The 13,834-nt window shown below is 42.4% G+C and overlaps 1 protein-coding gene across 4 annotated transcripts in view; it reads right to left on the bottom strand.

Annotated features, from left to right (window-relative positions):
• Window positions 1-351: 351 nt before the first annotated feature.
• Window positions 352-13,834, bottom strand: part of LOC138377984 (LON peptidase N-terminal domain and RING finger protein 3) — a 129,209-nt gene continuing 115,726 nt past the window's right edge. For 3 of the 4 annotated variants that reach the window (XM_069463191.1, XM_069463190.1, XM_069463189.1), the window contains 6 exons: window positions 10,846-10,960; window positions 8,501-8,622; window positions 6,406-6,564; window positions 5,198-5,360; window positions 4,109-4,258; window positions 352-1,165 (listed from right to left, as the gene is read on the bottom strand). In XM_069463191.1, coding sequence (XP_069319292.1) covers window positions 1,010-1,165; window positions 4,109-4,258; window positions 5,198-5,360; window positions 6,406-6,564; window positions 8,501-8,622; window positions 10,846-10,960 — 865 coding nt within the window. In that variant the 3' untranslated portion in view covers window positions 352-1,009. Of the gene's footprint in view, window positions 1,166-4,108; window positions 4,259-5,197; window positions 5,510-6,405; window positions 6,565-8,500; window positions 8,623-10,845; window positions 10,961-13,834 lie in introns of all 4 variants that reach the window. The other variant, XR_011231915.1, reaches the window with a different exon arrangement.

The following is a 13,834-nucleotide window of genomic DNA, read 5'->3' on the forward strand; positions in this document are numbered from 1 at the left end:
TTAATTATGATTCTCACTAAAATCCCATTCCTAACTGCACTGGGGGGAAATCAGATGTGCTTATAATTAAATGGCTGAAATAAATTCCTATAGTAGATTGTATAGTAAGAGACAGTCCTCTGATTCATCTCTTCAATCCAGAAAAGTAATTCTTTCAGCCTAGTTCTGTATTACACATCAAAAATGGATTATTTTACTTTACCCTGGCACATACCATAATCTATGCCAAATCCCTTAAGTATTTTACAGTTTAATTCAAATGGAAAAAAGTGGAATCTGTGAAGACAGATGATCTTAGCATCACTCTGAACTTCTTTAAAACATCTACTTGGATAGGTACAAAAATGGTCCAAGGACTGGGATCAATGTAGTTAAAAATGATTAAAGCAAAAATTGCACATTTCTAGTATTATTATTTCCCCCTAGGTACATGGTAAACCACATCAATAAATAAAGCAACGGACTTTTCAGCAATGTGTACTTAAATAGTTACAAACATACATGTAGAAAAAAAGGATACAGTAGTGCAAAAAATAAATTATTAAAACAGAAAGAAGTATGAACATTATTTTACACAATGCTCCATAAAACCTGAACCATTTGGAATGAGACCTCAAGTCAGTGAAATAATGCAGCAACATGATTAGTATCTTTGCTTCACATTTGAACCACATGGTCATTGATGTATGAAAGAAAATTAAAGCAAAACCACTTTAAACCTTCAGAACATTTTACGATAAAATCAAAACTTTTTTTCTGGGCTCTTAAACACCTCTGCTGTTTACGTAGTTGTGCAGCATGTCAAGAAGCATCTTAAGACAGAAAGTTTCAAACAGGTCACATTCTTTTGGTCTTTCTACTCGATTTCTCTCTGTGATCAACAGCAGGCTAACGCCTCTGTTTGATACCCTCTTCTGTTAAGATGTTATTGCAATAAGATTTATTTACAAGAAGACTCCCCCATACGGCAGTGGAGAGGGTGGGAGCTCCTTACAGCAATCCACTCTCACTAATTTTGGTTTCGGGATATAAAGGCCAGGACTCGCCGAATACCATTCAGTCTATCCTTTAAGGATCTCATTGCTAGGAACGGGAGCTGAGCTCGGCTTTCCAAGGGAAGAACTGCTAATGTCCACCAGCACCAGGCTGGACCATTCGGATTAATCTGCAACAGAGAAACACAATGGAGTCATCCTATTCTCATGCAAGCAATACCATTCTGCAGATTTCCAAATGCACAAGGTAAATATCCCAGGTAGAACTGCTTTTGTGTGTGGTAGACTGCTAACTGCCCCTCTATCTATTTCCTCCTAATTTTACCTAGGCATATAACCACCCAGAAAAAAAAAGACATTTCTCAGCCTCCCTTGCAGCTAGGTGAGGCCGTGAGACAAAGTTCTGGCTAATGATACGTAAAGGGAAGTGATGTGTGTAACTCATGGGTCATGCTCTGGGAAAGTGGCATATGCCCTCCACCTTCCTCTTTCTCTCCCTTTCCCCTAGCCAGAACGTGGGCTTGGGGAGGACCAGCCTTCTTCATTCAAGAACATGAGGGGAACATTCTAAGGATGGTAGAACTTTGTGATGAAGGAGCCTGGGGCCCTGAATATTCCCATGGAATAGAAATGCCCTAGCCCTCCAATGACGTAGGCCTTCTATTTTGTTTAAGCTGCAGTCATTTTTTGGTACCTGTTAAAGCTAACAAACCAATATCCTAACAGAGACACCATGCCTCCTAGCCAGTGTGATTTTACAAGCTGGAATATCCACCACTCAGTCCCTTCTACTTGTAAGATTCTGTTGAGGTCCTTTGGACTGATGCAGTTAACATGCAGGCCTTCAAGTCCCATGATGCCTTAGGCTTTGCATGGCTCTTAACTCTCTTCAATTTCCTTGCTGTGGCTGAAGACAATAGTCCAGATATACCATGTCACTATACAGGGCCACAGCTATCTTCTCCCCTGAAACCAAAGGCTATGATTTATAGTCCCAAAGAACAGCAACCCCACTTTGCAACAATTCCAATTAGAAAACACATTCACATTAGAAATGTATCTGGCCCATCCCACATAAATCCCTCCCCAAACTTCTGTTTGTAAGCAGCTTCCCCCGCACACATTCTAGACATTGGTGACTTACGTCCTACTAAGCCTGAAATGAGTTTTCTGCCCACAACTTTTAGAAAGTTGGTTGTAGGGGTATGGAAAACCACATTCTGGTCAAACCACCTATACCTGACATTATTTGGCTCCAAACCGGTCATCTGATTCTCCCCAAATCTCTCTGCCCTCTTTCCTTCTCTGTGCTTCTAGCTTCGTTTGGATTCTTTTTTGTCCCTCACTGCTGCAGCCGGAAACATGTTCTCCCTCCTATGATTAGTTCTAAACATTAGATTGATAGTCTGAAACTTGTCCAGGATCATCAACAAAGATATTTAAGCTGACGATCCAATACTTGTGGCGATTTCTAAGAAACCTCCTCCTGAGGCTTAGAACATTCTGATTCGTGGCACCACTGGGGCTGCAGCACTGACTGGAGTAAACTGCATGGCTTTAGGTTTTCATTTGGTTTTTGCTGGTGCTGGTGCTGCTGCTGCTGCTGCTGCTGCTGCTAAAGCAACATGATAACAGAACTAATAGGAAATGAAGCCCAAGATGTCAACTTTCTATGTCATTAAGCTCTTATGAACCGCACTGTTGCATGTGCGTTTTCTCCTGTGGAAGAAGCTGTTACCACTGCCGATCTATCTCTGTCTTTTGCCTGACTCGGGAGAATGCTGCCCTGAAGGTGAAGGGGGACATTAAGCCTGATTAGGAGCTTGCTCGGAGCTACACTGTGGTCCTGAATCACAGTGGCCCAGAGCCGGGAGCTGGGTCACTGCGATGCACTAACTGGCCTTTCTCTCTTCAAAATTCATGATGCCTTTGCATGGGGAGAAAAGGGGCCACCTTTGTGGTCTGGAGAAAGCAAGACATTTCAGACCATTAAGGAATAGACTGACGTTTTAGAGCCTCAGAAGGAAAGAGCAAGAGGGGGCTTTAGAGACTTCCTCATCCACCACTCTCACATCAGAGACGGGGAAAAAGTTGAGAAAGATGAAGGGATTTACCCAAGGTCATACTGCCAGAGAGGTAAGCAGGACCAGTCTTTTGGCAGAGAAGTTAGAATATACACATTCAGACTTTTCTTTTGTGACAGAGTTGGGAATGAACACAAGAATCAAGGGAGAGATGATACAGGATTGCCAGCTCAGAGTATGGGAAAGGATGGTGGTGAGGAAATCTGTGGTTAGGATATCTTCAGCCTTCCTAGAAAGAAAGCATTCCCAGAAATGGAATCCCTTGAAAGAATTCCCTGATTTACACCAGGTAAGCAAAGCTTGCTGAAACTTAACCATTTCCGTTTTCCTGGAGAGCTTCTGATCTATAGCTTGATCTCGCAAATGGGCCTTTCCCCCTAGGAAGAAGACGGATCCAGTAGAACCTAATGAACTGATTTCATCATATAACTCAGCCAAGGATAAATTTAAAGATGGAGTCAGTTTACTCAGGATCTGTTCACCCCTGATGAGGGCAATAGCAAGGGTCTAGACTTGTAGGGCTAAGCAAAGATGCACCGGGGTGTGAAAAGTTTCTGGGGTCTTGCAGTTGGAATCTCGTAGGGCAGCTGGCCCTATCTCCTAGCTCCTACAGCAATGTGGGGAGAGGATTATGAAGTTCCCCGGAAGTAGCAGCCTTTAGTTTTAGCTCCCATTAAACCTTTCTCTTAAGTCCCAGCCTTTGCATTTATCTTGTCACCCTAACATTACCATGGTGTGAATCTGGACTCCCATGGAACATTCTTCTGTTGGTGGTATCTACGTTCCCATTCTGTCATCTCACTTATCTCTCAAAACCTGTCTTGCATCCAAATTCCTACTGCACTTCTGACTTGGGATCCTTTTGGTCTTACCCGTGATGCCCACTGCCCACCCAAACAATACCAAATTAGATCCATCTTCCTCTCTGTGCTCGATTTGCTGGATGGCAACCACACATCCATCTAATCACAAACCCTAGGCACTCTCATCGGGTGAAGCAACCCGTCATAAACAGACATTTTTATATACCTGAGGATCAGCATCTTTCTCCGGCATTGGACCAAAGTGATTGAGTATCCGATTCTTCAGGGATGATTTGAGCGAATGAAACCATGATGACGCTTGCTCATAGACACAGTTATGTAATCCCATGAGCTCGGCACAATCCTCTCCCTGAACCTGAAAGTATCAAAGTGAAAGTGAAACATTCTGTACCCTCCGCATCACTCCCAGAGTCGCTTTCTCCTGTCTTCACGGCGCTGGACACTGTGTAGATACTGCTGAGCATGGAGGAAGGAGAAAGGTTCAGTTTGGCAGATTAGCTGAAACAGCAAGACACACAGAAAACCAGAGATTTGAACTGGCCTGAGTGGAGGCATGTGGTTAAACTAGGTCATGCTGGTCTATGCCTCTGCCCTTCTCATTTCTGTGTCTATTTTCCCATTGCTCACTGGGAAGGGAGACAGGAATGTGCCTGTGTCTCAGTGTGTCACCATCTTGGTCAAATACATTTATTCACTGATCAAATATTTATTCATCTACTATGTAGCAAATGTAAATACAAATGAACACAGGATTATTTACCTCTTCTTTCACCCATTAACTCAGAAAAGCAAGGATTAACTGGACATGTCATCTTTCTGCCTTATGGGATGATGGATTATTGGGCAGAGCTCTTAGCTAGGTTGTGCATTTAAAGATACAAATGCATGTGTGAATCTACAATTATCTCAAAAGAAAAAAAGTTAAAATATAAATAAATAAATAATATAAATAAACCTATAGATAAAATACACATGTGTTGACCCCACTCCGGATCTATTCCTTGGTATCCCCAGCACAGACCTAACTCCTAGGCTGAATGGGCCTCAGGGTTGGTCTGGGGTAGCATTTCTTATGCATGAATGCGACTCAGCAGCTAAACAGAGCCAGGACGATGGGCACTCTCACTGCCATTCTGCAATTGGACAGCAATCAGCAGCATTCAATGTTGCTGCAGCAATTTGGTGAGAAATCCCAAGGCATCTGACAGTTTTAAGAAATCCTTTTGCAACCATCTTTGTGTTCCAAGTTACAGGGATAGCTGGCTTTGGGCTTCTTGGCACTAGCCACCCTCACCTTTTGGTCTTCAATGTATTCAATGTCAGCTGTATTGTAGCCATCTCGCTGGCCCTGATGGAGCACCTTGAAGCGCCTCTTGCCTATGCTGTCAACCACTGAGCGGCCGTCGGCAAAGAATTGAACATTTCTGATCTCTAGGATGCAGCCATATTCTGCAAACCTGCTTTTTGAGAATAGAATCAAAAAAGAAGATCAATGATGAGTTCTGTTTCCCCGGCCTGACCCCCAGCCATTTCTGCTGTGCCCCAAGGGACTTCTGCCTATTTGCCTGTCCCCACACTTATAGCTACAACTGTAAACTGGCAGTGCCTGTGTGGAAAAAAAAATCATAATGTATTATTATAACTGCTACCATTTATTGAGCACATACTATGTGCCAGTGCTATGGCTTGAATGTTTGTCCCCTCCAAAACTCATGTTGAAATTTAATAGTCATTATAGCAGTATAAGAGGAGAGGCCTTTAAGAAGTCATTAGGCCTCCACCCTCATAAGTGCTTTAATGCTCTTATTGTGGGAGTAGAGTAAGTTTGCTATAAAAGGGCAAGTTTGGCCCCTTTTTCTCTTTCCCTCTTGGTCTCTCTTTGTCCTTCTGCCATGTGATGCCTTCTGCCATGTTATGACACAAGATGGCCCTCACCAGATGCCAGCACCTTGATCTTGGACTTCCCAGTCTCTAGAACCATGAGAAATAAATTTCTATGATTTATAAACAGTCAGTGGTATTCTGTTATAGCAGCACAAAATGGACTAAGGCAACCAGGAACTGTGTTTTACGTGCATTATTAACTCACCAATCCTCCCAACAAACCCAACGAGATAGGCACTATCATTGTACCCTCTTTACAGATAAGGAAACTGGGACACAGAAAAGTTAAGTAATTTGCCCAAAGTCAAACTTGTTACAAGGCTGGAGCTAGAATATGAACCTAGGCAGTTGGACTCCAGGACCCACACTCATACAAAACAAATTTTATAATATATACCACCTATCTAACAAAAGATTAATTCTGGTGTTCTTTTAAATAGGCAGCCTCTCATAGGGTTTACCTAGGCACCAGAAGGACCCTGAACCTTATAAATGCTCCTGTTCTTGAGCTGGCTAAATATCATGAGCTAGGCCTCCCTATCTCCTGGGAGCACCCCAAAATTAAACAAAAATCCCTCTCCACCCTACCTCCCTTTATTCACATGGCTCCTCACTTACCCTTTAACAGGATCTCCAAGGCACATGCCAAACTGTCTTGTTCCTGTCTCAATGCATCTACGAATCATCAGGCGGTAACAAGGCTCAAAGATGTGCAGGGGACAAGGAACAGTGGGATAGGCCATAGTACACACGAAAATAGGCACGTTCTTATTTAAGCTGTCAGGAAGAATAAATGACATGGATCTCAAAACAGTGGGGCAGCACACAGAAAGGTTGGTCAAACATCCCCATGTGGTACCCCCCCAGGGAAGACAAACAGGCATCAAGTTTTGATGGCTGATAAAAAAAATACTGAAATCCAACTGATAACTGTGGGCTGAGTCCCATTATTGGGTGCAGGGGTTAGCCTAAGGTCTAAGAAATTGAAATTGGCATCCCACACATTCCAAATTGGCTGAAGAAGTTCTCTAGTACCTTAACATTGTGGGTGATAGCTATACCTCATTTTATTTTATTTTATTTTATTTCTTTTCTTTTCTTTCTCTCTCTCTCTCTCTCCACTCAAAATGATCACTTCAAGTGTTTTGCTGGCAGTGTGGGGAAGGGTACTGATGGTATAAGTGGACTTAGCTCTCCAGAGGGGTGGTAGAAAATTCTCTGCAAGGTCCCCATGGGTGTCTCAAATTTGCAAAGCCCCGCCCCAGAGAATCTGCATAGCAGGCCCAGCTGGGAAGAGCGGGGAGCAAGAGACAGACAAGAATAACCTAGTCCAGTGATGCTCAAACACTCCTGTGCATCAGAATCACGTGGGGGCGTCTGAAATCTAGGTGACTGGGACACGATACCCCGGGAGCCCAGGAGGCTGCCTTCCAACAAGCACCCTGAAGATTGAGACACATGGCCTGCTAGGGAACTACCACTCAGGCCAGCTCCTTCTGGAGCCCAATCCTCTTATTTGTCTAGTAAGTCCAATGCAGGAACATCTGAACCTAAACCCACCAAGAGATTTAAGACCATCTGCCCAAATCTCAAAGGAGTTAAGTTTAGGATTCCTTTAAATAGAAAGCCCCTTAGTATATTCCAGTGTTCGTTAATGACACCTTAAATGAGATTTGAGAAGGGGGCTTGGAGAGGCCCCATGCTAATTTACAGATCAGAAATAAAGATGCCCTGAGTATTTCCAATCTAAATCAATAAGAAAAAAAAAGATTTCTAGTTTCTGGGGAAAACATATCATTTAAAGTGAGAAGCACATTCAAACAAGCTGGTGGTAGAGTTTAGAAATGTTCTGTATAGGGTGGGCATAAAACCATAAAAGCTTTTGGTCTTAGGAACCTTGCTTCTGGGATGCTGTGAGGATTCTACTGGGGATGGGAAGAGGGGAGTGCAGCAGCAAGACAGACAGAAGTTAGTGAGTGCCTGCCGCTTTTTCTGCTAAGTGAGCTGTTCTCCCAGCCAGGCAGAGAGCTGGGAGCCTCACTTATGTCTCCACCCTTTCCTTTCACCTCTCACTGCTACCTGTGCATGGCAAAGGAAGCATTTAACAACAAGTGTTAGCACCATTACCATTTCTTAAGTGCTTTTTACTATGCATGAGTTCATATGATCCTCATAACAAGCCTATGAGGCAAGAAATATTATTATCCTCAAGCTACAGATCAAGGAAACTGAGGCCCAGGAAGGTTAAGTGACCTGCCTAGGGTCATGAAGTATACTCACTTTGAGGCAGAACTGGGTCTTAAGCCCAGGTCTGGCTGACACCAAGTTCTTAACTTCACAGCACCTCCTTATGTATTTGAAGACAGTCTTCCAGGTGCTTCCTAAGTTCCCCTGATTAAGCTACTCTAATTTAATTCTGCCAGTGACACCCTGTTACTAGAGCCAAGACGTGTCCTGGTCAGTGGTTTGGCCTATGCTTCTTCAGTGGTGTGCGCTGGTAAATGTTTAACAACTGGCTGTCTGGGTTGGGGAGGAATCCCTGGTTTGTAGTATTTGCCAATTTCCATAGCATAAGTACTCTCATTTCTCAGCATGGCCAATTTCAAGCTACCAACATGACATTACTGAGTGGGGAGCCAGGAAGAAATGTGTGCATTCAGCTTTCATGAGCCGGAATGAGTGAAACTGAAAATAGAAGCATGCATGTACATACTTAGAAAGTTCTTCCATTTCCTCTTCATAAAGCCTCCTTCGTTCCTTGAGTTCTTCTGGAAGGAACTTAGCTATTAGCTCCTCCATTATTACATTTTTGCTGTATTTTCTTGATGCCAAGCACTATATGGGGAACACGGCAATTACAGAATATGCAGTCATCAGAAAAACACAAAACACTTGTCATATAATCAGTAGAACAGACAAATGACCCACATATTGGAGTCATTTGGACCCACAAATTAGTAGCTGATACTATCATGATGTATGTATTCTCTAGATGCTAGAGTTTAGTTTAGTTTTTTTTTTTTTTAAAAAACATGCAATTGATTACCTTTATAATTAGAAAAAAATATTTTAACAATGGGGGAAAACCTGCATTGGAGTTTTTAAAATCTCATAGCTTTCCTAAAAACTGAAATTGAGATAATGTTCCTGTCAAAAAAGGGAGGAAATCCTTTTCTTTCCATATTCTCATTATTCTGTTTATCAGCTCATAGAAATGGTTTCCATCTGGGATATACTGAAAGTCAGTGGTCAAAAGGTTCAGGGAACTAAAAAGCAATTTTCAATCATCTATCCTTTCCTGCCCCGCCCCACCTCCAACACCCTAGAGCTTGGCTTCTGGATATTGCCAAGTCTACACATTTTTTTCTCTTCTAAGCTTAGTTTTTAAAAAACACAAACAGCTAAATACTGGTGATTTTGTTTGCTTGTCTATTTGCCTTTTTAATATACCATGTAGATATTACTGAGATTATGTTATAAACCATAATTTCAGAACCAGACTCAGGCTCAATTATCACTATTACTCTCCTTCCAAACACTCCTACCCCATGCATATCCAGGAATCTGTAAGTAGTGGGTATTTAACCTGGGGGTTGAAGTGAACCAAACAATGGATGTTAAAACACCTACAGAGAATTGCTTGCTTTGGAAACTACCCCTACAGACCCAGCAGGGGGAGCTCCTGAGCACAAAACTGCTGGCTTCAGGCAATTTTGGTCCTTTCCCAGTATGGGCTGTGTCTCTACTCTGCAGCGAACATGATTGGAATATTTCTCTCTCTTTAAAATGGTGTAAGTGTGACCCTGTATGAATACACAGAGACAGATAAGAATATCTTCTAGTCACTGAGTCCGGGACCCCACAGCATCTGCCTCCAGGATGCCTTTTCAGCCACTGCCATTGCCTGCCTCCAGGAGAATCAACTGTGTTGCCCAGTCCCAGTCTTCGGGGACAAGCAGTGACTCAGGAGGCAGCCAATCCAAGAAGGAGGTGACCCCTCTGCTGAGGCTAAAACAAAAACCCAGGAAGGACACACACTAAAATGTTAACAGCGGTTTTCTCTGGGTGCTGAGCGTATGGGTAGATTTTTCTTCCTTCTGCTTGAGTGTGGTAGTGTTGGCCCAACACAGATGTATTGTTTAAGTATGAGGACCATGGGCTTCTCACCTACAATCAGGCCAGCAAAGCCCACCCCTTCATCTAGGGAAAGGTATGACATTGACCCTCCCCCCAATCCTGACACACACACTCAGGGCTACCCTTGATGATTACTTCACTCCATTCCCTTAATTTAGATGTTGGGGTCATGGGAGAGCTCCACAGGTGACTTCTCTGGACTACATTCACCTAGGGATAGTCTTGATTCTCCAGCCTCTCCTCAGGAATGACAGGGGTCAAGGAACATTAACACTGAATGTAAAATGTGGCACACAAATCCCTGAGGGAGGAAAAACAAGACAGATTCCTGGGTCTTCTTTTGCCACAGGAAATTCCACCAGGCCCACTTGAAAAACGAAGGTGGGAGTTTGTGTGATTAATTATAGAGAACCTGGAAGCCCCAGAGCTTTTCCAGTAGCCAAGTATCTGCTAGTAAGTACAGTGGCTCTTGAGGGGTTGGACGAGAACCACATTGGAGGTCTGCGAGGTTCTTCTAGGACCCTGGGAGCTGATCTGTTCAAACCACAGAACAAACATTGATGATAAGGGGAAGGGGACATCAGAGCTCATCTAGTCCAAGCCCAGAGAGGACAAAAGAGTCACCCAAGATTAAAGTGTATCAGGTGGGATTAGAACCAGGACTCATGTTTACCATCTATTTAACACTTTTTTTTAGGTACAAATTAATCTCATTACTGACAGTTCATGAAAAGCTAGATGTTGCCTTGTTTTCCTGAAGGACTTTGTGGAGAGAGGAAGGGTGGTTATAAGACAGGAGAAATAGATGGTCTCGGGGGTAATTTTCCTAGCACAGTGCAGTCTCTTGGGATTCAATTGAACACTGTCTTAGTACCCAATTCCAAATAAGTCACCCCAACCAAGAAATAAATATTGGTTTACCTGTGAAAGACCATCTTTGCACAGTGGACACTTTGCGTTGTGATCTAGGCATCTTTCAAGGCATTTTAAGCAAAAGGTATGTCCACAAGGTGTTGTAACTGGCTCATAGAATAATCTGAAATTTAGGAATTAAGATGGAAGAAAGCTGCAGTAAGACCAAAGATAAAAGAGCTACTCAAGGTTAAGGTTTTACAGCATCATTTGAAAAATTCTAGTAGGGAGGAGAGTTCTTTTAATCACTGTTCTTGTACTTTAGAAAAGCATTTTCTTTTCATTTCTGAGCTGGATTTAAAATAATGCATTTATTAAAGTTTAGGACATAGCTAGATCATTTTGTAACATTAGTTCTAGTTAATCTCTTCTGAGCATCCAGATTTTTTTCCCTGTCTGGTCCAAGAAAAATAGAGATTAATGTCCACAGTGTCTGAATAAATTTCATTCTAAAAATATGTAGCCAACCTGTTCATCTGAGTATATATGAACATAAAGACGGATAGATACACACAAACACACTTAAGACATTTATCCATTTGAGCACTTTACATCATATTCCCATGGAAAAAACTTGGTTTGTGCCGGGCGCGGTGGCTCACACCTGTAATCCTAGCACTCTGGGAGGCCGAGGCGAGCGGACTGTTTGAGCTCAGGAGTTCAAGACCAGCCTGAGCAAGAGCGAGACCCCGTCTCTACTAAAAATAGAAAGAAATTATATGGACAGCTAAAATATATATAGAAAAAAATGAGCCGGGCATGGTGGCGCATGCCTGTAGTCCCAGCTACTTGGGAGGCTGAGGCAGAAGGATCACTTGAGCCCAGGAGTTTGAGGTTGCTGTGAGCTAGGCTGACGCCACGGCACTCTGGCCCGGGCAACAGAGTGAGACTCTGTCTCAAAAAAAAGAAAAAAGAAAAAAGAAAAAACTTGGTTTGTTTGCTAACCTTGATTCCTCTTCTTACCTAAGCAACATTTACTGTGTGAAGGATCTCGAAATTGCACCTCTAACAGACAATATTGTGTTAATACATAGATGGATAATTTTCCTAGGGGTAGTAGAGTAATATCATTAATGTGCTTACTGATACAGATTAGACAGATATGGATATATATGGATATGTGTACATACATATGTATACGTACATATACTTCAACTACATCCTATTTTAATTGCTTTGGGAGAGCAGGATATTGCCAAAGCAATGTGGGGATCATTTTTTAAAGCTGTTCTGTTTCTTCCGAGACTCATGGACTTACTTGGCTTAAGGAAGGGCTCACCCGCAGCAGGGTCAGTGGGTAGGGGCAGCTGAAGATGACGGTGGAGAAGTGGGGCCTGCACTCACCAAAGGTCGAGCACAGAAAGAAGGGAAAGAAGCCTGACCAGCCTATTTTGACCTCACAAGAGTGTTCAGTTGAGAGGAAGAGGCCGCCGGCTGCACGGCTCCCTCGTGTGGCCTGGAGGTGCACCCGCAGCCCGGCCGCCACTGCCCGGTTGAGCAGAACAATTAAAACCTCAGAGCTGAAAAGCACTGGCGAGGAAATTGAACAGGCTAACTAGAATTAAACTGAGGTCCGGAGCGGGGTGAAGTCACTTGTGTAAGTGTACACAGCCAACTGTTGACAAATGAAAGTCTAGCCAACTTCCCTTACAGTCCTGTGCCTTTTCTGTTAGGACAATGATTCCCGGCCATTGCTGTGCATGAGAATCACCTGGGGAGCTTTGTCTTTAAACAACTCTCTTGATGTGTAATTGACATGCAATAGAGTGAACAGACTTAAAGTGAACAGTGTGATAAGCTTTGACATATGTACACACCTATGAAACCATCACCACATTTAAGATAGGGAACACACCCATCACTCCCAAACATTTCCTCCTGCCCCTTGGGAAACCCTCCCTCCTGCCCCTCCCCATCACCTAGGGAACTTTCAAAAAACTTCAGAACCCCAGCATCGCACCTACAGAGATTCAGGTCTGTAGGCCCAGGTTACCAGGTCAGGCATCAGGATTTTTTAAAGCCCCACCCCGGGTGGTTTTAACGGGCAGCCACGTTGAGAATCACTATATTACACAATTCTACTAATCTCTGCATTGGCGAACCTTCTGTAGTGGTCTTCGAACATGACTACCAGAGTCACCTCGGAGCTTTAAAAACATACATATGGAGAAGCTCCAGTGGCTAAAATTCACGACTCAACAGGTGAAAGGGAGGGGCAGAGATCTGATATTTTTAATAAGCCAATGAAGGTCTGGAGTAGAGAAGAGACTTTTCATATATTCATTTTTTTGTACTTTTTGAATCTTATGATTCTGTTTAAAAAGTAGTTAATTTATTTAACAGAATTAATAAATTTTAGTTATCAAATTGACAAAAACATAACTTTAAAATAAAAAAAAACACTTTATGATGGAGGCCCTAACCGGTGCACTAAGGCAAGAAAAAAATATATGAGGATTCGAGAGGACAAAACCAAATCTGTCATTATTCACAAATGGTATGACCATAAAGTTAGAAAATTGAAAATAATCTACAGAGTGCTTATTAGAATTAATAAGAATTCATAAAATTAGCAAGGTTGCTAGATAAATATATATACACAAACAGTTGTAGTTTATATGCCAGCAATAAATGTTAGAAAATACCTTTTTTAAAAGATGACATTTGTAACTGCATTTAAAAATCAAGCACCCAGGAATAAATCTAACAAAAGTGGTGAGAGACCTTTATTGGAATAAACTAGAAACACCTCACTGAGAGAAATTAAAGAAGATTTAAATAATCCCAATAAAAAGTCCCAATAGATTATTTCATTTGTTTGTTTATTTTTGTGGAACTTGACAAATTGATTTCTAAACTTTATAAGGAAAGGCAAAAGGCCAGGAGCCAAGACACATCTGAAGAGCAACGATGTGGAAGGACTTGTCCTACCAGCCATCAGAACTTATTATACAGCTGTGTGATTAGTTTATGACTAGCACAAGGACAAATAGACCCA

Source organism: Eulemur rufifrons, chromosome 30 (assembly GCF_041146395.1).
Source record: "Eulemur rufifrons isolate Redbay chromosome 30, OSU_ERuf_1, whole genome shotgun sequence".
Classification (NCBI taxonomy): domain Eukaryota; kingdom Metazoa; phylum Chordata; class Mammalia; order Primates; family Lemuridae; genus Eulemur; species Eulemur rufifrons.